At 36.1% G+C, this 26,216-nt stretch overlaps 1 protein-coding gene across 1 annotated transcript in view; it reads left to right on the forward strand.

Moving 5' to 3' along the window:
- The window catches only part of LOC103506051 (protein charybde), a 36,047-nt gene extending 12,369 nt beyond the window's left edge, over window positions 1-23,678 (forward strand). The window contains exons 3-4 of the mRNA XM_008470431.3: window positions 21,882-22,224; window positions 22,684-23,678. Coding sequence (XP_008468653.2) covers window positions 21,882-22,224; window positions 22,684-22,780 — 440 coding nt within the window. The 3' untranslated portion in view covers window positions 22,781-23,678. The remainder of the gene's footprint in view (window positions 1-21,881; window positions 22,225-22,683) is intronic.
- The last annotated feature ends 2,538 nt before the right edge of the window (window positions 23,679-26,216 follow it).

Raw genomic sequence — 26,216 nt, forward strand, 5'->3', positions numbered from 1 at the left:
TTTTTTTAAAAGATGAGTGTTTCACCGCCGTTTTTTTTTCGTAGCGATGAAACAACTGCTACATTGGACGCTTGTGGTCTATATATTATATACCCATCCGGTAGTATGCCTCTCATCAGATGGGCGAGAAGAGACACAATACTTCCCATTTAGGTGCTGGGTTAACACGAGAACACCAGAAAGTAACCCGTTGAAATATTTGCAATCGAAACGAGTACAAATTTTAGTCGATGGTGGGATTCGAACTCGGGACTTTCTGCATGGCAAGCAAGCGCGTTACCACTGGACCAACGGTGCTCCCAAATCAAAACTTTTTTTTTTTACTTTTTTTTCAAAGAGGTTTGATAGTGGGAACTGTAACTGCAGAGGTCTTATCGTCCCGAAAGCAAAGAGCGAAGGAGGGCATGATAGGAAAAAACCATTCGTTCCGAGAACGAGCCTTATCTGTTCAGGATAAAGTCCGATCCGGGCGGGAATCGAACTCTTTAATCGTCCTCCTATTCGTCATTTCTCCTTCCTCACATTCTTCCTCTTTCACCTGCTTCTTCATATGTATTTGTCCTTGCCTTCTCCTCCTCTTCCTTTTCCTCATCATCATTCTCATTCCATTCTTCTTCTTCTTCTTCTTCTTCTTCTTCTTCTTCTTCTTCTTCTTCTCTTCTTCTTCTTCTTCTTCCTCCTCCTCCTCCCCCTCCTCCTCCTTTTCTTCTTGATTCCGTTTTTTATTGCAATCGTTTAATTTTTAAATTATTTGTGATTTAATGTATGGGTCCTCCACACCTCCTAGGTGATCCGATTTTTGGTATACTTTCCAAAACCTCATCAATCAATGTATGGAGTTTGTAATTCTACATTTAATTTATTGGGAATTAACCTGCCTATAATAAACCTAAATAAAAAACCTCCCAGTACGATATAATTAATGGGTGCTGCATTGAATTTATCGATGAGACAAGTCTTTCTTGTCCTGAAGAGAATCTTCAGTGATCAGTAAAGTCTTCAGCTGTGTCCACACATCATAAGTCGCGTCGACTGAAACCGTACATGGCCTCGACAACATAGATTCACTTCGTCGATCGACGGCGCGGCGTCGACTATGTATCGACGGCGCGGCGTCGACTATGTGTGGACACAGCTTTGCCTATCATGTTGAAAGGATGTTTAGGGATGGATCGCTACAACTCTCTTGACGTGAAACCAGATCTGTTTCACTCAGAAAAGTAATATGTGTGTATACACACACCCACCCATCAGTAACTGCCCCGATCTAACTTACTAGAACGAGGGTGTAGATGGTGTAATTAAAAAAAAAAAAAATATATTATTTATTTCTTTAGGATCTGCTGGTTTTTCTCTCTCTCTAATTTAGGATCAGCTGTTTTTTCTTTCGCTGCCTACATCTTTCCTCTCAGTTGTGTGGCTATCAGAAGGTAGGTACATTTCGAAGTATTGAAATACCAGTAGGTAATTGCCTCCTTTATCCCCCCTTATTCCAGGAATTCCACAGCAAATACACGAGCCTGTGTACCTATAATTCCTAAACCCAAGTACTCCAAATAGGTACCACGAAAATATCTCGGAAAAGAATGATTTTCCCGAAAAAAGAATAGAGAACCCATTGATTTATTTGTCTTTTTACTTCGACAGTTTTGCTGTATACTTGAGCAGTTTATTTGTTCACTGGAAGTCCGAGAGGACAGGCAGTTCATTGTTCGAACATAATCATCATGACATAACATGAACAATAATCAAACAAGTACCTAGGTACCTTACTACTTATTACTGATGTTCACGTACGTCTAATGCTGCCTACCTAATCTTTTGAAGGTTACTTAACCCGTATGCCGTAGGTTTATGAAATGCCATTTTCCTACTTCATTCACTTGAATTACACTTATAGGTAAGTGTTAGGTAAATGTTATAGGCGGTATAGCTTACCATTGAATGGCATAGAATAAAGCAACTATTGTGTACCTACTTACCTATACATACTGGAGGTGATAATCGAGTCACATTTCTTATAACGTGCCTCATCAGCGGTCAACAACCGGCTTTCATAGATCAAATGTCCAGGGTTTGAGTTCCAAATATTCGGAGTCTGACCTATGGGTAGTAAATAGTAAAGGAGACAAATGAAGCTCGGGGGTGGGGGGACGAAATACGGCCCTGAATGTACCTACATACCTATTCCTTGAATGAACTTCCGTACTGGAGGTGCTAATCGAGTCACATTTCTTATAACGTGCCTCATCAGCGGTCAACAACCGGCTTTCATAGACCAAATGTCCAGGGTTCGAGTTCCAAATATTCGGAGTGACCTATAGGTAGTAAATAGTAAAGGAGACAAATGAAGCTCGGGGGTGGGGGGACGAAATACGACCCTGAATGTACCTACATACCTATTCCTTGAATGAACTTTTATTGAAAAAATTCATCAAAATCGAACAAACCATTCAAGAATCACGATGAAACAAACAAACAAACAAACAAACAAACACATACATAGTTACAGACAAACTAAATGAAAAACTCGTTTAGTCCAACGTTTAGTTCAAACATAGAACTTTTGTTCATTGAAATGAGGTCACAAAGGACTTGCATTACAGCTCATTACGACGATTACCGACACATTCATCCTTCACATTATGACCTTGTCTAATTAAAACAGAAAATGCAAATTAAAATAGAAAATACTGAAACATGCTCAGAAAAGGGGCGGTATAGCTTACCATTGAATGGCACAGAATAAAGCAACTATTGTGTACCTACTTACCTATCCATACTGGAGGTGCTAATCGAGTCACATTTCTTATAACGTGCCTCATCAGCGGTCAACAACCGGCTTTCACAGACCAAATGTCCAGGGTTCGAGTTCCAAATATTCGGAGTCTGACCTATGGGTAGTTAATAGTAAAGGAGACAAATGAAGCTCGGGGGTGGGGGGACGAAATACGGCCCTGAATGTACCTACATACCTATTCCTTGAATGAACTTTTATTGAAAAATTTCATCAAAATCGAACAAACCATTCAAGAATCACGATGAAACAAACAAACACATACATAGTTACAGACAAACTAAATGAAAAACTCGTTGAGTTCAAACATAGAACTTTTGTTCATTGAAATGAGGTCACAAAGGACTTGCATTACAGCTCATTACGACGATTACCTACACATTCATCCTTCACATTGTGACCTTGTCTAATTAAAAAAGAAAATGCAAATTAAAATAGAAAATACTGAAACATGCTCAGAAAAGCATGCAAAAGAAAAACGAACCAGGATATTGTCTGCCCAGTGAGGTATGCCTCTCACCATCAGAAGGGCGAGAGCCTCAAAACTTCCCATATAGGTAGGTATTAGGACAACAGGAGGACACCAGAAAGTTACCCCAATGAAATCTTATATTATAAAAACAATAAATACATATTTGCAATCGAAAAACAAATTTTTGTCGATGGTGTCATTCGAACCCGGGACCTTCTGCATGGCATTGCTAGATGTTACATATTTCCCTTTTGATTATAACTCATTAGTCTAATTAGAACAAAATTATGTCATGTTTCATATAAGCACGTGTATCCCACACGTGTATGAAGATATGTCGTATAATGCAGACATGGCCACGTGTCCCCTCATGTAAACTTAATTCGTTATTTAATTCAATTTAAGTCTGCATTAATTTCTATGAAGTATATCTAGCTTGCTTGTCTTGCTGTATGCAGCTTGTCTACATCTACAAAATAAAATGAAACCCATATACGACTTGATCGCAAACTTAATTAAGAAAAACTCGAGTTCGATTCCCACCCGGGGAGAGCTTTCCGCAGATGAGGTTCGTTTTTGGAACAGCTGGATTTCTTCTATCCTGTCTTCCTTTTTTCCATTTTGGGCCTCCGTTGTCAGACATTTTATAAAACCTCAAAAACGGAGGGTTCACATTATTTATTTTACTAACATGCAATTCTCAAAAATAATAATTACACCAAATCGGTACAGTGTGCATATCTGAACGTTTTGGTGGTTAAAAGTTCCCCTAGGGGATTTGCACACATGAAGATATGTCGTATGATGCAGACATGGTCACGTGTCCCCTCATGTAAACTTAATTAGTTATTTAATTCAATTTAAGTCTGTATTAATTTCTATGAAGTCCATGTCTTGCTGTATGCAGCTTGTCTACAAAATAAAATGAAACCCATATACGACTTGATCGCAAACTTAATTAAGAAAAACTCGAGTTCGATTCCCACTCGGGGAGAGCTTTCCGCAGATAAGGTTCGTTTTTGGAACACCTGGATTTCTTCTATCCTGTCTTCCTTTTTTCTTTCAATCCATTTTGGGCCTCCGTTGTCAGACATGTTATCAAACTTCAAAAACGGAGGGTTAACTTTATTTATTTTACTAACATTTGGTGTAATTATTATTTCTCAAAAATAATAATTACACCAAATCGGTACAGTGTGCATATCTGAACGTTTTGGTGGTTAAAAGTTCCCCTAGGGGATTTGCACAAGAGCTATACATGATATTATGAACAATCCATGATATTGAAGTATTGATATGCAATAACAATTTTTAATTAAATGCATGCAACCCAAAAATGTTCGCATCAAACTTACCTACCGCGATGTTAAAATATGACGATGCTCTTATTGTACTGTCTGTACCAATAAATACAATATAGAATATAGGTATTATACCAATCACGATAGCTATGTCTGTATAGGTTCATCAATGTTGTCCAGAATCACTACCAGATGTTCGACAGATCCCAAAAAACTAAAAGAGAGTTCTGGGCAAAATGAAAAACCGAGAAATTTTTTTATACAAAACATATAAGAGCAGAAAACTGTAATAGAAACAAAGAAAAAAAAATCAGAATAAACAATGGAAAATTATTAATAGGTACAAAAGAAATATATAAAGTTAAATAAAATTGCTTCAAATATGTAATAACAAGTGAGACCCATTTTTTCTAAGGGAAAAAAAGGAACAAAAAGTCAACAGACAAACAAAATAAGTAAAAAAAAAAAAAAAAAAAAAACTCTAAAATGGAAAGAAGGGGGAGAGAGAAAGAAAAATGTAATTAGAGGATAGGTATTTAGGTAGGTATAAAAATAGGTATAGGTAGGTACCTACTTTATACATTGTAACATTGGGATGTTGGGTTACTAATGGCTTCTCCTAAGATATACGTACAAACGTACATAGGTAGAGAAAAGAAAGAGAAGGTGAAGAAAATAAAGAGTAGAAGAAGACAAGGACGAACTTTGGTACTTGGGCTGTCAAAGCCTTGTATTTGGGGTTCGGCAGATGAACGAAGGACGGACTAAAAATGTCCACCTTTTAACAGCCCCTGCCTGCATTTCAAAGCAAAAACACCAAAAAAGTTTTTCTTCGTAGGTACTATACCCACCTAACAACCTAACTATCACAATACCTATACCTATCCCTATCAAAACTGTCAAAACAAGCCGTTCTTTCACATTGGGATGGGTGTTTTTCCTGAGTTTTCAACACAAACAACTCTTGAAATCCCGAAAAACAACTCTTGTTTTTCATTCGGGGAGAAAAACATTCCCTTCTCTCTCTCTGTTGTTCAATCTAATCATGAACTATTACAGACTGCAAGTTGGCTTTCCTTCTGTTGGATAGAATGGAGACTGGCTCGCTATTATCGTGGATGTGTCTCTGGTTCCAAATTTAGCTTTCTATGAGTTAAATAGAACCCCTTGAATCCCAAAGATCCCCTTCTTGGAACCAAATTTCAAGTTGATTTGAAAATACGGTTTGTATTTTACACGAGCCCCAATCACAAAACCTCTCATTCCGAGATAAGATAAGACTGATCACTGATGCGAGACCCTAGGAAAGTCAAAATCGTTACTCCAATCAGGATATACCTAACTACACCTCCGGGGCACCAGAAAAAGTCAGTTACTCAAGGAAAAGCGTTTCCAGACACACCAGCTGACGCATTTCCAGGTGTCCCTGTCCCTCACAACTGGTTTTATCAATGCGAGACCCTAGGAAAGTCAAAATCGTTACTTCAATCGGGATATACCTAACTATACCTCCGGGGCACCAGAAAAAAGTCAGTTACTCAAGGAAAAGCGTTTCCAGACACACCAGCTGACGCATTTCCAGGTGTCCCTGTCCCTCACAACTGGTTTTATCTCATTGAATCGTTTTCCAAGGTAATGGATAGCTCCCTGATATTATGACTCCAGTGTTGAGCATTTGGAAAATTTAATTATCATGTAGTGTCGGCGAGAGAGGGGTTCGAACCCCCAGCTGATCGGATGTGAGTTACAAAAGCCATCTGTGCCTTTGGAATAATGCTTACACATACTTTGATAATTTATTGTTTCTTTGGATGTTCTGAATTCCGAACTAATACGCTGTGTTTCGTGTTATTAATTGATACCTACATTATAGCATCTCGCCTCTTTGTTGAACACCTTGTTAATTACTAGCCGTACTTTTTTGGGTTGTGAGTTACAAAAGCCATCTGTGCCTTTGGAATAATGCTTACACATACTTTAATAATTTATTGTTTCTTTGGATGTTCTGAATTCCGAACTAATATGCTGTGTTTCGTGTTATTAATTGATACCTACATTATAGCATCTCGCCTCTTTGTTGAACACCTTGTTAATTATTAGCCGTACTTTTTTCAAGAGGTTTGATAGAGGGAACTGTAACAACGGAGGTCTTATCATCCTGAAACCGAAGAGGGAAGGAAGACAGGATAGGAGAAAACCAACCGTTCCGAAGACGAAGCTTATGTGTTAAGGACTTTAGGATAAAGTTCACCAAGTGCGGATAGAGGGAACTGTAACAACGGAGGTCTTATCATCCTGAAACCGAAGAGAGAAGGAAGACAGGATAGGAGAAAACCAACCGTTCCGAAGACGAAGCTTATGTGTTAAGGACTTTAGGATAAAGTTCACCAAGTGCGGAAATCGAACCCGTGACCTGGAGCTTAGAAGGCAGGCAAGATCCACGCTAACTAGGCTGGATAAAAACATAAAAAGGATAAAGGTTTTAATTTATGAGGCATCCAGGCACTTGATTGTTCATTCATTGAGAGATAAAGTTATTATGTAACGCTACCTACCTAAAGATAAAGACTAATAGTTCATTAAACTGTAGACCTCATTCAGCCCCTCTACGGGGCACACATAAACTATTTGGGAGTTATGGCGATCAAAATACCAGACCCTCGAAGGCCAGCCCTATCGGACTAAAATTTTACCAAGCAGATTTCATTTAACATTTTGCCAATTTTCATCGCAGTCGGACAAAACAGTCGAGAGTTTTGCTGGACCTACAAACAGACACGGTTGGTCCAGTGGTAACGCGCTTGCTTGCCATGCAGAAGGTCCCGGGTTCGAATCCCACCATCGACAAAAATTTGTACTCGCAGAGGGAACTGTAACAACGGAGGTCTTATCATCCTGAAGCCGAAGAGAGAAGGAAGACAGGATAGGAGAAAACCAACCGTTCCGAAGACGAAGCTTATGTGTTAAGGACTTTAGGATAAAGTTCACCAAGTGCGGAAATCGAACCCGTGACCTGGAGCTTAGAAGGCAGGCAAGATCCACGCTAACTAAGCTGGATAAAAACATAAAAAGGATAAAGGTCTTAATTTATGAGGCATCCAGGCACTCGATTGTTCATTCATTGAGAGATAAAGTTACCCCATCCACAGCTCCCCCCTCCGTCACTGTTTTGGCAATATCGACCCCCGAGCTTTGCTGTGACCTGGAGCTTAGAAGGAATGCAAGATCCACGCTAAATAGGCTGGATAAAAACATAAAAAGGATAAAGGTTTTAATTTATGAGGCATCCAGGCACTTGATTGTTCATTCATTGAGAGATAAAGTTACCCCATCCACAGCTCCCCCCTCCGTCACTGTTTTGGCAATATCGACCCCCGAGCTTTGCCTTTGTGTTGTGCAAGGCTGGCGAAAATCAATACATCAGCTGATGTTGAAGCCTTTTCCGTCCCTCGGTCCCTGAATTTTCTCTTTATATCTCTTTCATCCCTTCGCTCCATTGTTCCGATTTTATTAGTCCGCCTTTGTTCCCGTTTATTTTATTTCTCTCATTGTGAGCATTTCATTTTTATTTGTTTATTATTCTATTTGTATGGGATGTTTTTTGTGTGTTGTTTCACATTTTCTTGCTTTCCCTTTGGCAATGGCGATGGCGTCGGGTAGGGAAATTTTCGACCTTTTTGATTTTGTCATGTTGAGTTGGAGAACGAATTTTTTCGGCAGTGGAATATTCCGTTGCTTTGTAGTTTTTTAGGGACATTTTCAATGGTTGTCCCTGTCTTGTTCAGTACATATTAGCAGGAATTGTAGTTTGCAGTCTAAGTAGTAGGTATTTGATTCCTAAGAGGACTGCGGGTCGAATCTCGGTAAAAATAATCGAGTTGTTTTTAGTCGTTATTGGTCTTCCTAACCTACTTCGTCATCATTAATGTACCTAATATCCCTCATACGTGTTTCGAGTATCCAGTTCAGATCTTTTCTCGAAATGTTGATCCCCAAAATGCATTGTGCAGGCATTTGGGATGTGATCTGTTCTCCTTATGCATTGGGTAGGAAAATTTTCGACCTTTTTGCTTTTGTCATGTTGAGTTGGAGAACGATTTTTTTCGGTAGTGGAATATTCCGTTGCTTTGTAGTTTTTTAGGGACATTTTCAATGGTTGTCCCTGTCTTGTTCAGTACATAATTATTAGCAGGAATTGTAGTTTGCAGTCTAAGTAGTAGGTATTTGATTCCTAAGAGAACTGCGGGTCGAATCTCAGTAAAAATAATCGAGTTGTTTTTAGTCGTTATTGGTCTTCCTAACCTACTTCGTCATCATTAATATATGTACCTAATATCCCTCATACGTGTTTCAAGTATCCAGTTCAGATCTTTTCTCGAAATGTTGATTCCCGAAATGCATTGTGCAGGCATTTGGGATGTGATCTGTTCTCCTTATGCATCCCAGGACTCTATGGTATTATTTTAAGTTTTGTTAACATTTTATTACTTTTATGAGTTTCAAGAACGGTTCTGAAAAGAGAAATAATAATAAAAATAACCGTTTTTATCTCTCCATTTTCGTTGTTCTTTTTTTACCCTCTTTGCGAGCTATAAACACACACGCCCGAGCAAAAAAGTAAAAAAAAAAGGAACAAATATATAAAAAAAGATAATAAAATGTCATTATCGTTTTATTGTGCTTTTCGCGTGGCATTTCCATGATAATGCTACAGGAAGAGAAGGAACAGCAAGCATTTTCATCTCTCGGTACAGCGTATCTCGCTTCCCAACCCATTGTTCCGGGTTCTTACCCCGTCGAGGGATGTTTTTTTATTTTTGTTTTTAAATCTCTGCTTTTAATATTATATGTACTGTCATAAAAATAGATTATCTCCCCCCCCTCCCCTTCTCTTGGTTAGAAAGCTCTCTAGTTTCATGGGAAAAATATAACTTTCAAACTTGAATAAATTCAAGCTCATGAGTGGTGAGTTGGTGACACGCTTGCTTGGACACACAGTCAAGGGTGCTGGGTTCGATTTTCCTTGAGGGTAAAATTACATTTTGAATTTCAATGTCCTACTGTGCATTGAGAAATTTCGTATACGAAACTACAAATTCCTATATATTATTTTGTTGTATTCGAAACGAATATGTACAAAACTACGTGAGAAAGTAGTTTTAATTTTGATTTGGAGTGGAGGACTTAATCTGGAGGTTTGAATCCGTCCAAGTCAAGGAATTGCTCCATTTTCGAACTGTTGTTTGGCGATTTGGTCCATCAGGAATTGCTTCTTCTTCTTCTTTTCTTTTCTTTTTTTTTTAATCCTGGGTGTTCAGCCAAAGTCGTTGCCTGGAATCCTTTCCAGGCAAGAGTACAAATTATATAAAAAAAGCTTTAGTGAAACTTCCACTCCAAACAATGGCATCAAGTCTTGAACAACAAACAATCAACAATCATGATGCAAACTTGGAACATCGGTACTTTCACTTTTGTAAAGCCAAATCTTGGAGTTAAACTAAAAGCTTAACTTGTCAGATGAGGAAAAAAACTCAGATAAAAAAACCTTAGAAACTGGTTTTGTTGAACAAACGGATATCTGAACAGCTCAGAGGATCGTATTTCACCAAAACCAAAGACAGTAATGGCATTATGACATGGCTGATGCCAGAAAAGAGCTGACCACTGTAAGCCACACTTAGGGAAACGACAAAAACAACCATGTCAGCAGAACAAATAAAGTGAAGCCCATTCGATTTTTTTTGCAAGCTCTGGACTCTGTTTATGAGAAAAATGAAACAGGCAACATTGTTTTAACTTGGAGGATAGATTCCCATCCCTCCCACCATTTCAAGTAAAGTTTCTTCTAAATGGGGTAGGTGCCTGTTATAGAAAACATTTGAAAATTGTATTTTTTCCCCTCAACATGTTGGTAGTTTGTACAAATGTTCACACTTTGAAAATGTAAACAAGTCTAGATCTCGAACCCAGAACTCTGCGCACGACAGACAAGTGCGTTAGCTCTGAAAGTCTGACCGTGGACTTTGACCGTTTCATATATGACCCCACCCCCTCCCTCACAATACAGTGTTGCCCGATGTACCATGTCAGCCAAATCACAACCAGGTCATCCGATACGTTCATGTTGAGAAATGCAATGTGGCAACATGGCAGGCAAGCGCAATGACAATTAAACAATAAGGTTTAGCCTTGAACTTCTGCCTGATGTGAAACCAGTTCAGCTGATAGCTACAGAGCGTTTCAGTCAAGCCAGAAACTAGTTTTATGGCTATGGTTACCAAGCTCTTGAGAGACATTGAGCTCAGCTTGAAAGTTGAAAGAGTGGTCTTTTGTAATGTGTAAACTTTTTCAAAATTCGAGAAAGTTCGGACCCGAAGGTTGGTGGTTGAAGGTTCGAGCACAAGTCAAGTCATAAAATTTAGTGACTTCCTAATACTTGGTTAAAATACCTGCGGAGGTACGTTACGTACTAGGTAGGTATACGCCAATTTCGAAATTAATTTCCTTCGTTACAAAATCCTATATTTCTTCAATTTCTTTCCTACCTGCTCTCATCAATTTTATTTCAAAAGAGAGGGGTCATCCTGCTGTTTCTCAGATACATCCTGTATGCACGTATACAGCTAACAACTAGACCAACCAGTTTCCAGTTTCTCTCCATATACAGGGTGTCTTGAATCGCTCTGATTCCTATGTGAAGATGATACCAATATCGAGTCTTCAATCTTTCTTTATTGTGTTATGTGAGCTTAATGGGGTAGGGGTAGTTGTTGAAATTTCCAAAGTATTCCCAATGTTAAGGGACTTACATAAAGAGATTTTAATATGAGGGCTCTACGAGAAAAAATCAAACTGGACTTCTTCTTATTGGTTCAAATGGTTCGAAAACTGAACCAAAATTAGTTCAGCTGTTCGCAAGTAGGTGCCTACACAATTAGGTACGTTGGTTTTGGTATACCAACCTCACACAAGCATTTGTTTTTCAAAGAGTAAACATGGATTTTGAATTCTTCTGAATCATTTTTTCTTTTTTGTCTTTCCGTATTTTTGTCCCATCTCCCATACCTTGTTGGGAAAGGATATTTACACATTTTTTTTGTAGATTGCTCTTTATTTGGGTGGTGTTTATTCAGTAACTTCCTCTTAATTTATGTGTCCCTGGTGCTCAACTTTTCCGTCTCTGAATTTTGTTTAGGTCGCTTTAACCACACTAAACAAACCAAGGGAATGCGATTCTGATACATCCAGTAGGTACATCATAACCACACATCAGCTGATGTTGAAGAGAGCGAGAGCGAGAGAGAGAGAGAGAGAGAGAGAGAGAGAGAGAGAGAGAGAGAGAGAGAGAGAGAGAGAGAGAGAGAGAGAGAGAGAGAGAGAGAGAGAGATCACGATAATGCCTGGAGCTACCATAGTGAGGTTCGTGGTTCCATGCAGAAGATGTGGGTCTGGTGAAGAATTGAGCTGGTGATTGGTTTAAGTCTTCGTGCTATGGAGAATCTACTAGAAGACTCCATGGTATACTCTTCAGTCACTGAATTTACAGTCAGCTGTTTTTTTTTTATTTTAACATGGTAATTTCAACTTGGGGTTGTATGGGTCATTTAGGATAGCTAAGCAAGAGAGCAAATATTAAAGGGTAGAAGAAACAGCAGATGAAAAACTATAGTAAGTGTTAAGACTATTTAGGAGATGTGCCGAAAGTAAAATATTGTCCAATAACTCTTATGGCTATAGCAGCATTCAAAGAGAAGAGAGAAAATGTTCAAAGGGATAGTAGGTATTAGTGGATGTGCGAATGCACCAAACTGTAGGTGGAATAGTGATTTAGAAGGATGAAAATGAAAAGAAGAGAAAGAGGAAAAGGTGGATAGGAAGAGAAAGAGATGAGTTGGACATCAAGAGGGCATGATAAATAATGATAGAAATGATGATCCTCTGGTAATAGTGACTAGCAGGGGCGTAGATCTTAGGATGGTATTTTTTCTTCTTCAAGAACCTTGTCCAACTGACGTTGACAATCAAACTGGCTAATTCAGCGTCATTTGATATTCGATAGAAGGTTAATAGGGTGATAGCTGTGGTTCCTGAGGCCCATTCTATAGCAGCTTCTCTGGTCCATCGACATTGCCTGAAAATGTTCGTTTCTTTCTTCCTCCACAGCTCTCGAAAAAGTGGGTAGTCCGATTTTGACAAATCTGTTCAAAATTTAAATGAAATTCGGTAACTAGGCTTTCAGTCTCATATGGACCTTCAGAGGCGCCTTATAGGCCCGTTAAAATGAAAGGGTAGAAGAAACAGCAGATGAAACTTTAGTAAGTGTTAAGACTATTTAGGGGATGTGCCGAAAGTAAAATATTGTCCAATAACTCTTATGGCTATAGCAGCATTCAAAGAGAAGAGAGAAAATAGGGAAAATGTTCAAAGGGATAGTAAGTATTAGTGGATGTGCCAATGCACCAAACTGTAGGTGGAATAGTGATTTAGAAGGAGGAAAATGAAAAGAAGAGAAAGAGGAAAAGGTCTCTTATGGCCATAGCAGCATTCAAAGAGAAGAGAGAAAATAGGGAAAATGTTCAAAGGGATAGTAGGTATTAGTGGATGTGCCAATGCACCAAACTGTAGGTGGAATAGTGATTTAGAAGGAGGAAAATGAAAAGAAGAGAAAGAGGAAAAGGTGGATAGGAAGAGAAAGAGATAAGTTGGACATGAAGAGGGCATGATAAATAATGATAGAAATGATGATCCTCTGGTAATAGTGACTAGCAGGGGCGTAGATCTTAGGATGGTATCATTTCTTCTACAAGAACCTTGTCCAACTGACGTTGACAATCAAACTGGCTAATTCAGCATCATTTGATATTCGATAGAAGGTTATTAGGGTGATAGCTGTGGTTCCTGAGGCCCATTCTATAGCAGCTTCTACACTCTGGTCCATCGACATTGCCTGAAAATGTTCGTTTCTTTCTTCCTCCACAGCTCTCGAAAAAGTGGGTAGTCCGATTTTGACAAATCTGTTCAAAATTTAAATGAAATTCGGTAACTAGGCTTTCAGTCTCATATGGACCTTCAGAGGCGCCTTATAGGCCCGTTTTTTTGAGTGCAGTCTAGACACCAAATTACTTGAACTCTCTCATAAGAGCCTTCTTGAGTTTACTCCAAAGTACGCCACTGATAAGAGCCATATACAATGGAGAGATTGTACATAGGCTTTTTTGAGTGCAGTCTAGACACCAAATTAATTGAACTCTCTCATAAGAGCCTTCTTGAGTTTACTCCAAAGTACGCCACTGATAAGAGCCATATACAATGGAGAGATTGTACATAGGCCATTATTTACAGTACATAGAGATATACATATTCAGTACATAGATATAGACATATACAGAATGGACGTCGTATAACCTAAAGTATTTACCTATATATTTACAGGGTGAGTCAAAACTTGTGTTCGACTCAAAATTATTTTGGTAATAAATTATTTTATTTTGGGTTTCAAACCACAGTCTCTTCAGCTATGAATTCAACTCTTCTACTCTGCTGTCAACGGAAAATCATTCTTTTCCCACATCACACGGAGTGCAAATCCATGTAGGGAACGTTATAAGTTATAACAGATCATAAAAATGATAATTCAAATAATTGATCCTAGCTCAAGATGGACAAAACGTTCGTTAGAAAAGGGACTAAAGGGCCCAGAAGGTCGCCTTGATAAACCCCATTGACGTTCAGTACATAGATATAGACATATACAGAATGGACGTCGTATAACCTAAAGTATTTATATATGTATTTACAGGGTGAGTCAAAACTTGTGTTCTACTCTACTCGAAATTATTTTGGTAATAAATTATTTTATTCTGGGTTTCAAACCACAGTCTCTTCAGCCATGAATTCAACTCTTCTACTCTGCTGTCAACGGAAAAATCGGAAAATCATTCTTTTCCCACATCTCTCGGAGTGCAAATCCATGTAGGGAACGTTATAACAGATCATAAAAATGATAATTGATCCTAGCTTAAGATGGACAAAACGTTCGTTAGAAAAGGAACTAAAGGGCCCAGAAGGTCGCCTTGATAAACCCCATTGACTGTAATTATGTTAAAAAATGGTGAGCAATAAATCGTTTCGAGAATCCGAATGATAGAAATGATGATCCTCTGGTAATAGTGACTAGCAGGGGCGTAGATCTTAGGATGGTATCATTTCTTCTTCAAGAACCTTGTCCAACTGACGTTGACAATCAAACTGGCTAATTCAGCATCATTTGATATTCGATAGAAGGTTAATAGGGTGATAGCTGTGGTTCCTGAGGCCCATTCTATAGCAGCTTCTACACTCTGGTCCATCGACATTGCCTGAAAATGTTCGTTTCTTGAAAGTATTCCCAATATTTAGGGACTTACATAAAGAGATTTTAAAATGAGGGCTCTACGAGAAAAAATCAAACTGGACTTCTTCTTATTGGTTCAAATGGTTCGAAAACTGAACCAAAATTAGTTCAGCTGTTCGCAAGTAGGTGCCTACACAATTAGGTACGTTGGTTTTGGTATACCAACCTCACATAAGCATTTGTTTTTCAAAGAGTGAACATGGATTTTGAATTCTTCTGAATCATTTTTTCTTTTTTGTCTTTCCGTATTTTTGTCCTATCTCCCATACCTTGTTGGGAAGGGATATTTACATATTTAGTCCGTCCTTCCTTTATTATTACAATAGTAATAAAAAAGGTATAAGGGACGGACTATTGTATTCGCTTCGGTGTTGGTCTGTCCGTCCGTCAGTCAGTCAGTCTGTCTGTCAGTCTGTCCCCATAGAAGGACTTATCCAAACCTGGTCGACCTATATATCAAATTTAAGGTCTTTTAAGCATTTGTTTTTCAAAGAGTGAACATGGATTTTGAATTCTTCTGAATCATTTTTTCTTTTTTGTCTTTCCGTATTTTTGTCCTATCTCCCATACATTGTTGGGAAGGGATATTTACACATTTTTTGTAGATTGCTCTTTATTTGGGTGGTGTCTATTCAGTAACTTCCTCTTAATTTCTGTGTCCCTGGTGCTCTACTTTTCCGTCTCTGAATTTCGTTTCGGTCGCTTTAACCACACTAAACAAACCAAGGGAATTCGATTCTGATACATCCAGTACGTACATCATAACCACACATCAGCTGATGTTGAAGAGAGAGAGAGAGAGAGAGAGAGAGAGAGAGAGAGAGAGAGAGAGAGAGAGAGAGAGAGAGAGAGAGAGAGAGAGAGAGAGATCACGATAATGACTGGAGCTACCATAGCATATGAGGTTCGTGGTTCGATGCAGAAGATGTGGTGTGCTGGTGATTATGAACGTGAGGCCAGTTGAGTTGATACCTATAAATTCGTGCCTAAGATAATACACTCAGAAGACAGACACAGTGGTGAATTACCCTGTATTACTCTTCAGTCACTGAATTTAACAGTCAGCTGTTTTTTTTTTTTTTTTTTTTTTTTTTTTTCAAACATGGTCAATTTCAACTTGGGGTTGTAGGGGTCATTTTAGGATAGGCTAACTAAAGCAAAAGAGCAAAAATGAAAGGGTAGAAGAAACAGCAGATGAAAACTTTAGCAATGTTAACAGACTATTCGTAGGGGATGTTGCCGAAACCGAATAAAATATTGTGTCCCAATAACTCTATGGCTAATAGGCAGCATTCAAAGAGAAGAGAGAGCAAACCTACGGGAAAATTGTTTCCAAAGGGATAGGTAAGTACTAGTGGATGTGCCAATGCACCCCAAACTGTAGGCTGGCCAATAGTGAATTTAGAAGGAGGAAAAACTGAAAAGAAGAGAAAGAGCAAAGGTGGATAGGAAGAGACAAGAGATAGGTGGGACCATGAGAGAGCGCAGGCATGATAATAAATGATAGAAACTCGATGATCCTCCTGGTAATAGTCACTAGCAGGGGGCCGTAGATCTTAGGATGGGTATCATTCTTCTAACAAGAACCTTGTCCAACTGACGTTACAATCAAACTGGCTAATTTCAGCATCATCATTTGATATTGTCGATTAGAAGGGTTACTTAGGGGCGAATAGCTGTGGTTACCTGAGGCCCATTCTATAGCAACGCTTTCTACAGTCTGGTGCATCGACAATTGGCTGAAAAAATGCTCGTTTCTTTCTTCCTCCCACAGCTCACCCGAAAAAGTGGAAGGGTCCCGATTTGACAAACACTTGACAAGTCTGTTCAAAATTTAAATGAATTTCAACCGTAACTAGGCTAATTCACTCCATAGAGAACGCTTCAGAGGCGCTTATACGGACACCTTGTTTTGACGTGCAGTCTAGACACCAAATTCTTGGAACGACGTCTCATAAGAGCCTTCCTTGAGTTTTACTCCAAATACGCGACATGATACAGAGGACCATATAACAATGGAGAAGATTATACATAGGGCCATTATTCTACAGTACATAGAGATATACCATGTTCAGTACATAGATATAGACATATACAGAATGGACCGTCGTATAACCTAAAGTATATTACTATATGTATTTACAGGGTGAGTCAAAACTTGTGTTCTACTTCTACTCGAAATTATTATTTGGTAATAAATTATTTTATTCTGGGTTTCAAACCACAAAGTCTCCTTCAGCCATGAATTCAACTCTTCTACTCTGCTGTCAACCGAAAAATCGGAAAATCCATTCTTTTCCCACATCTCTCGGAGTGCAAATCCATGTAGGGAACGTTATAACAAGATCATAAAAATGATAATTGATCCTAGCTTAAGATGGGACAAAACGTTCGTTAGAAAAGGAACTAAAGGGCCCAGAAGGTCGCCTTGATTAAACCCCCATTGACTGTAATTATGTTAAAAAATGGTGAGCAATAAAATCGTTTCGAGAATCCCGAAAAAAATTCATCAAGAAATTGACGTAAAATGCTCACAACCCCAGCAGGAGGCCTCGAAAATTTAAAACCCCAAAAAAGTTCTATTTCTCTTCTTTTTTTTTTCTTCATCACTAAATATCAATCATGTTTTTTAAACAAGGGTTAAAAAACCTTAGCTCCAAACCCAACCTCTTTTACATTATAATTTACAAAAAAGGACAGTATAGAAATTTGTAATATTGCTCTCTCTCTCTCTCTCTCTCTATATATTTCTCTCTCTCTCTCTCTCTCTCTCTCTCTCTCTCTCTCTCTCTCTTTCTCTCTCTCTTTACATCTTATTATTTTTTATTATTGTTTTAAAATGCAAAATATCTATTGGGACGAAGAACTTAAAAATACGTTGACCAAATTGAGATGTCACAAAACATAGACATTTTCTAGGTTCCCCTGAGCTTAAATTAGTTAAATTACTTTCTTAAGGTCTATAGTGGGGGTAGTACTTATCAATTTGGAAATAAAACTAACATTTCAAAGAAAAATATTGGATGTGAAAAGATCTTCAATCATCTTGCCCATAGGCTTTTTCACTTGTACTTGTGACATTGTCAATAACGAACAATTCTTTAAGTAGGTACGAGTACGGGTATTCCTAAGAGGTATGTGACAATAATAAATTTCAAATGTTCGAAGTTGAGTGTTCTTTAAGAACACAAGCATCAGCTCGATTTTATTTTCGTCCATATTATCTGAATCCAAATACACTTGAAAATGACTATAAGTGTGTCATGTGCCTCACTATCGGAGTTTATAATTATCTCATATTTAAACAAATAATCATTTTCAGTGCTAGAACCTCGAAGTATGAATTCATCGGATCTAATCTGGTCTAGGTAGGTACCTTCTGTAGAAAACAGAAAATTTCGAAAATATGGTTTATAAACCTTCTCTTAACATATTATCGAAGTACTCGTACCTATTATAAAATACCCCTGCTAAAATGAATTTACCTATTTTGTAAGAAGAAGAAGAAGAAGAAGAAGAAGAAGAAGAAGAAGAAGAAGAAAGAAGAAGAAGGAAGAAGAAGAAAGAAGAAGAAGAAGAAGAAGAAGAAGAAGAAGAAGAAGAAGAAGAAGAAGAAGAAGAAGAAGAAGAAACTTTCGCTTAATCTAATCGCAAAAGCCTTTTAGCAAAAAAAAAAGTAGAACAACAAAAAATCTATTTCCGTACCTAAATCCCACGTAAACTGCCAAAACAACATCAATAGATTAGTACGTGCCTTCATTCTCATAGACCCGACCTTTTTATATTACGGATCACGGGTAGTTAGGCACTCAGCCTTTAAAAATGTCAGGGTACTCGGACCTTTTTACTAAACAGGAACCTCGTAGTTAAAATCCCGAGCAACGGTGTACGTGACTCAGCGAAGGTATCTCTTACTCACCATCAATTACACCGTGTGACTCGCTAGTTAAAACAGCAATTCAACTCATTATCACGATCATTGTTACCGGGAGGGGGAGACGATTTTCACCTCCGGAAAACACGACGCGAAACTCACGTAAGTGAAAATCAGTGAATCAACCGATGTCAAATCTTGCATCATGCAAAAACTTTGCCGTAACCGGTTTTGCGATGGCTCTCAGAAACCCGAACTTGGATGGTAAGACAAGCGACGTGTTGAGACGAGTAAGCCGGAGATCATGGGTTCAAGTCTCAACTTGTGCTGAGTATGGTACAACAAAGAAGTACAGGGTTCCCCCAGTGATGAGATAATATTTACGAGGAATAACATGAAATACCTACCTAGATATGATCCAATATATACCTATTCAAGTAGAAAAAAAAACATTATTTATCTATTAAATTTATGTACACAATATATTTTAATGTAAACTAAAACCAAGTTAGGTAGAAGATACCTAGTATAAAATATATACCCAATAAAAATAATCAATCAAACATTATCAATATAGGTACCTATAAACATTAGCATTAGTGCCAAGACACAAAGTTCTAAATGAATCTGACTGAAATGCTGAATTTCCCAAGAATCTGAGTAATCTGAATCTGACTGATTCAATTGAAACTGAGTACGAGCTGAGCAGCTGAGCTCACTTCCCCTCTAAATCAATCTAGACTTCGAGGGGACCCTGGTAACCGGTTTTGCGATGGCTCTCAGAAACCTGAACTTGGATGGTAAGACAAGCGACGTGTTGAGACGAGTAAGCCGGAGATCATGGGCCTTTTGCGGACAGATTCATGTGTCACATGAAATCATGGTTCCGCCATTATGGTAGGAGAAATATAACTTAATTTTCTATTTAAAAAAAAGTAGTGATTAAGTCAAATAAATTCAACAAAATGGAAGTTTTACCAAATCCTGTAGTTTTTGCTAATAATTATGAAGGTAAGATTTTATTTAATTTTGAGTGTTTGACCATATTTTTACTTTTTTTTTTTAGATCTTCTTGGTACCCACTGATAAGAGCGTTAAAATTACGTAAATTACCTACCTATATTAAAAATCTCATTTCATCCTATAGGAGGAAAATTTCAACATTATAATTATATAAAATAATCCAAATGCATGATTATCAAACTGATTGAATTTTAAGGTGGTTGTTTTATGTGCTTGCAAATTATCAGAATATTAACTTTTTTTTATCAAGTCAAAAGCCGAAATTTTAAAATTTCAAAAATCGGTAATTTTGTGCTTAGTGTTAAGTAAATCAGATTTCTATTCTAGGTATTTTAAAGATATTATGTAAATCTTGTATGTATCTAAAGATCGTTTTGCTAATTGTCTAATAGGTAATTTATTGATCATCAGATTCCGACTTTTCACTATCTTAAAAAATATTTTTTTAGGATCGACTATCGATAGAATAAAAAGTAAAAACATTTAAAAATAGTAGCTATTTATTTAGGTACTTACTATTGCTATTTATATGTGTAAAAAAAAACTTGTAGGCATCTACAATTTTGTATTATAGGTATGTAGGTACATTGGTTAACACTTCAATCTAAATTGTTAAATTAAAAAAAAGCATCCGTGGTTAAAAAAAAAAAATAAAAAAAAAAAAAAAAAAAAAAGTTAGAGCCTTAATATAGTTAATAGAGCTGTACTAAGTAGAACTAGAACAAGTAGGTACATTAGCTTTAAGTACCTAATTGAAAGAAAAATGTTGGATACGATTTCTTTAAATAATACTTTTCTAGCAAACCATTACTACTATCAATTTACATAGGTTGTGAATCATTATCTATTATAGGTAACTTTTCTCATAGGGGTAACAATAAAATTATGACAAAACATGCCCATCAAAATATCTACCCACCTATTGATATTTCTGCAATTAATCTTCCTACAATCCTAGATACAAAGGCCCGTCCACTATACCTTTTTTTATTACTATCGTAATAATAAAGGAAGGACAGGCTAAAAGCGGTTGATTTACCTACTCTTGACTTTGCAATTAACTCTATTGGAAGTACTTACATTATTGTAAATTGTGAAACAACCCATTTCTTTTCAAACTGCCATCTGACCAACTTAATATGTACAAGCCCGTCCACTATACCTTTTTTTTAAATTACTATCGGAATAATAAAGGAAGGACGGACTAAAAACGGTTGATTTACCTACTCTTGACTTTGCAAATAACTCTATTGGAAGTACTTACATTATTGTAAATTGTAAAACAACCCATTTCTTTTCAAACTGCCATCTGACCAACTTAATATGTACAAGCTCTGTAGTTCTGTACAACAGTGAAAATCACCAATTTATTCCATATTATTTAAGAACAAGTGTGAAGAAGAAACATTTAGGTATTTATTAAAATAAATAAAAAAATATGTTTATTGTAATAAGTTCGTATTCAATATGAAAGAAGAAACTATGTGAAAGATACAAGTAATAAATTTTAAATTATACTTTATTACCTATACACTAGACAAAAGAGAACATTATTTACAAATTGAGTGATAAAGCCCATCCCAAGTTTGAATCCAAATAATATACTACAAAACAAAGGTTTTTGTATTACCAGGGAATTGTACATAGAACCCAAGTTGTCAAACGACAATCAAATTTGAACTGGTTCGACATGTCCGTTGATCTTTTGTCTTAATATTTCATGCTCAGATTTCTGATAAAATTCGATAATATCGCGCGATCAAATTAAAGTCAGTAAGCTTTATGTATTCTGATGACAAATTTCAACACTAGTAAAATCGTATTTACTAGTCTTATTTTATGTGTAGTAATCGCGCAGCCCAAAAACTGATGTAAATTTGATCACTTCGCGCAAAATTGCGTCGTATACTGTGCGAACACATTCAATGTAACGGCGGACATAATTTAAAACATGTACCTAGCTATGTAGCAAACACTGAAATCTTGGGTCCTAATGGTGTTATTCTCTTAATTTGTTTCAGCTTTTCAGCAAGAAGACATCGAAGACAGTGCATCTATATTTCTTTCAAATAGGTTAGAACAAGAACTAAGAGCAGCCAAATCTGCTCAATTAGCATGTGGTGAAGTCCTGTTACCTTCAGATCTATTACCTAATGTAGCACGAGATATATTAAGGCTTGCTGAAGTTGAACCTTATGGTTTGAAAGGATGCACCTTATTTATCAACTTTGAAACGGATCAAGAGTGTCGGAAAATTGCAACCATCACCTGTGATCCCAACACTGTGTCCACGTTTGAATTATATTTGACATTACGTCAAGACTTCAGGCATTCATGGCACTCACTGCTTCCTCAGTTTCTAAAGTAAGTATACATACCTGCCTATATCTATCTACCTTCATACCTATACTTGGTCCAGAGCAATAAGCAGTTATCAGTAGTTATAGGTATTTATTTTCTACTTTCCATTTATAATATTTTAAAAAGATCTTCTTTTACATACGATTTTTCGAGCTACCTATTATCATGCCAGAATGAATTTTAACATGTTTCTAATACATTATTGTTTTTGTTTTGATTTTTTTGTTTTTAAAGTAAGTATACATACCTGCCTATATCTATCTACCTTCATACCTATACTTGGTCCAGAGTAATAAGCAGTTATCAGTAGTTATAGGTATTTATTTTCTACTTTCCATTTATAATATTTTAAAAAGATCTTCTTTTACAAACGATTTTTCGAGCTACCTATTATCATGCCAGAATGAATTTTAACATGTTTCTAATACATTATTGTTTTTGTTTTGATTTTTTTGTTTACAGAAATCTTACGAAAGGGGGCACCATCATGATCAGTAGAGGTTTCACATTAGAAAAGAAAAGGTTATATCGAACTTATTCTGACTCGATTAAAGAGTAAAAAAATGTTCCTGCCAAACAAGAAAGAAGCATTTTTTCTCTTTCATGAGAGTCAAGACTGAACAACATAACACAACACTCATTCATCAAAATTCAAATTTCTTTATTATTGTTTATTACTTTCTATAATTTTAGTTCTTTTTTTTTCTTTTAGAAAGAAGAAAACAAATCTCATTTTCTCTATATAAATATTTTATTATAAGAATTCTTATTTGTAAGAATGTTATAAAATGACTACTTTGAGTTACTTTAAAGAAAAGTTTGATTAAACGTTTTACTCCCCCTTCTAATCCAAATAAAAAAGAAATTAATAGTCACATTATTATCCATGATTCGTAAGCAATGCTCAAAGTTTGATATCCATCTTGTGTGTCTGTGATTTTTCTATACAAATTTCACCAACAACATAAAATAACTTGAGTACCTAATCCTAATGTAACTAAAATTGGATCACGATTTAGTACCTACATACCCTCTGCCCTGAAGTATTATGATTTTGCTGATAAGGTAAGCATTTTCTTTCAAATATCTTAATATTTTCAAGCTCGTTTTTTAATTTGATATTGTAGGTACCTACTCATTACACCTAACAGCGAACTTAAAAACACCTGTGACTCGGATTCAAATTGATTTTAATGTAAGACTTACTTTAGAGTTAAGTAGATATGTGTTTTCAAATTCAATGTTTAAAGATTTTATAAAATTAGAAATTGATTATACATTAAACTTGATACCTAGAGCACCTATCAAATTACCTTTTGAAACAATTCCGTTGATTTCAAATGCATTATTGTTGAAACAGAACACTGGAAGAAAGGTAATATTCTATTTAATCATCCCTCACTCAAGTAACACTTCTGAAATTTGAACAGAATAATAAATATAATTTAAAAATCAAGACAAAAATGTTTATTGTATAATCAATAGGTACTATGTTTTTCAAAGAAAAACTTGATTTTGTAGCGTTTAATTAAATTTATATTCAAATAACGATTTATATATTATGTGTGATTGCTTGAAAACTAAAAAGTTGATAAAGGAAAAACAAATTTATATTAGGTACTACCTACCCTATTCTTATATTAATATAAATTCTATAGGTTAGTATTGTAACTATACTTAATGTCCTGTACTTTTAAATTCTTTATTGAATCTTAACTCTCACACACACCTTCTGATTATATACCTCCTACCTTAGATGAAAAGCTCATCAGGTGCAGAGTTCTACATAAGAACTAAGAACCCATTTTTTTCGTCGATTTTTATATCTTTATAAAAATATTAAAATCAAGTCTTTATTCTTTCTCCAATTTTTCTACCAGGGCCAAGGCAGCAGTCTCTAAAACATAGAACAAATAGGTAGCCAGTTCTGCAAGTATTTCTGGAATGTATTGAAAGGAACTTCAACGTTTCCTCTGAAGTACTCTAAAAACTTAAATCATTAGCATAAAAAGTAAAGGCCTTTGAGAAATCTGCTGCATACCCACTATCTACCATTCGGAGTTCATGCATGTACCCATGGATATCTTTGAATTGGAGGTTTCCAGTCTCGTTACAATTTGTTTACTCAATGAGTCTAAAAATAAAACATCTAATCGAGTAAACTGTTTACTTAAATATTAGTAAAACTCTTGATTTACTCAATATTATTCTACACCTTCAGTCGCGGATGTAAGGGGAGCTCATCCGTGTTCGTTGAACTCTCTTAGAAATGAATTAATACCGTGTTCATAAATTGAAGACGATTCTTTGACAAATGATGTTCAGAGATAGGTAGGTATTGTGAACAAATTTCGGAAAATCAAACATAGGTACCTAATGTAGGTAATTCTCATCTTCTAAGGAGGAAATAAGGTAAGAATACATATGTACATATTATAGGTAAAACAAAGTTCATCGCATTTATACCTACCTACAATTGAGTGACTGAAAAAAAAAAAAAAAAAAATAATTCCAGACCAAAGTTTACAAAATTTACTATTTGTAGGCGTTTTTAATTTACATGTTTTTCTCCAAAAGTATTATACATTTCTACGGGCCTGCAAGCTATCTCTCATTACAGAGTTTGGTTATTAATATTAAAATATTTTAACGAAATCATAATGCCCTATTATTATTAATACGGAGCAGTAACATAACGTTTCATTTTCATTTCCAACTAAATGGGCAGTTTGGTTTCGTAAACAAAGGGTAGTAAAGGGAGTTGTGTAGGGGTCATTTATTAGAGCGACTATTTTGGGAATAAATATACCGGGCAGGGTTTTGAATAACCCTTCAGAATACCCCTCACCTTCATTTTCTGTTTCGCCTGGCTGTGTTATTATCCCTGGATTTGTTGGGAAATTTTCTATCTCTCTAATAAATAATAATAAAGGGTGTTTGAACATTTCTCTCAAAGGCCTCGAGCTCTTTTTAGTCCGTCCTTCCTTTATTATTACTAATAATAAAAGGTATAGGGGACGGACTATTGTATTCGCTTCGGTGTCGTCTGTCTATTATACATAACTGGTTGAAAGAGGCACGAAGCGACGAAGCCTTAGGACAGTCGAGAAAAATAAAAACATCTTTTGCTTGAACACCAGTTTTTTTTTTTTTAGGTATACTTGTCTTAGAGTACTATCAATTATTTTATATATATTTTTATTTCTTTTTCCATTAGTCTACAAATGTCTTTCAAATTTATTTAAGATTTAAAAGTGAACTGTTTTGTCCAGATATTACATAGAGTTTTTCTTCTTTAAAAGCAATGTTTTGCAGAGGTAATGTAGGTACCTAGTAGTTAACATGTACCTATTATGAATATTTATGAAGTAAAATTCATTTTCCCAACTGACTAAAATGAGCAAATCGCATTGGAAGTTGGAATCTATAGAAATAGCCTGGACAAAACTGGATCCTTATAATTTATTTATTTTTAACCCTTAATATATTAGATATCTACACGCATATTTTCAACCTATTCAACTTTGAAATTTCATTTTGTTTTTCCTTTCTCGTTGTTTTTAGGTTCCTATGATAATTATATAATATGTACCCATGATTAAAAATTTCAAATGGACATTTTTTCGATTTATCCATAGTTACACATACTCAAACTATTCTTTTGTATAAAATTTCCAATACCTATATTAACGTATATTTTTGTAAAATGTAGGATTTTCAAATTTTAATTTTGTATTTTTTATAAACAGTAGTGATTTTAGGATTTTAAAATTCTTTTCAAATTATTTGGGTGATACCACACTTCTTTTTCTTACAATTCTTATAACGATTCTCTGTACCTAGTAGTTTGTTTCTGGAAATAAAATATGCTTAGGTATTGTTTTCATCAGTAAAGAACCTAAGCACAAACCTACATCCTAATTACAAATTTCAGATAATACCTATCTACATAAATTTGATCTTACTTTCCTTCCATTTAAAATAGTTTTCACAGT

The sequence above is a fragment of the Diaphorina citri genome, unplaced genomic scaffold, assembly GCF_000475195.1.
Source record: "Diaphorina citri unplaced genomic scaffold, Diaci psyllid genome assembly version 1.1 scaffold211, whole genome shotgun sequence".
In the NCBI taxonomy this organism is placed as follows: domain Eukaryota; kingdom Metazoa; phylum Arthropoda; class Insecta; order Hemiptera; family Psyllidae; genus Diaphorina; species Diaphorina citri.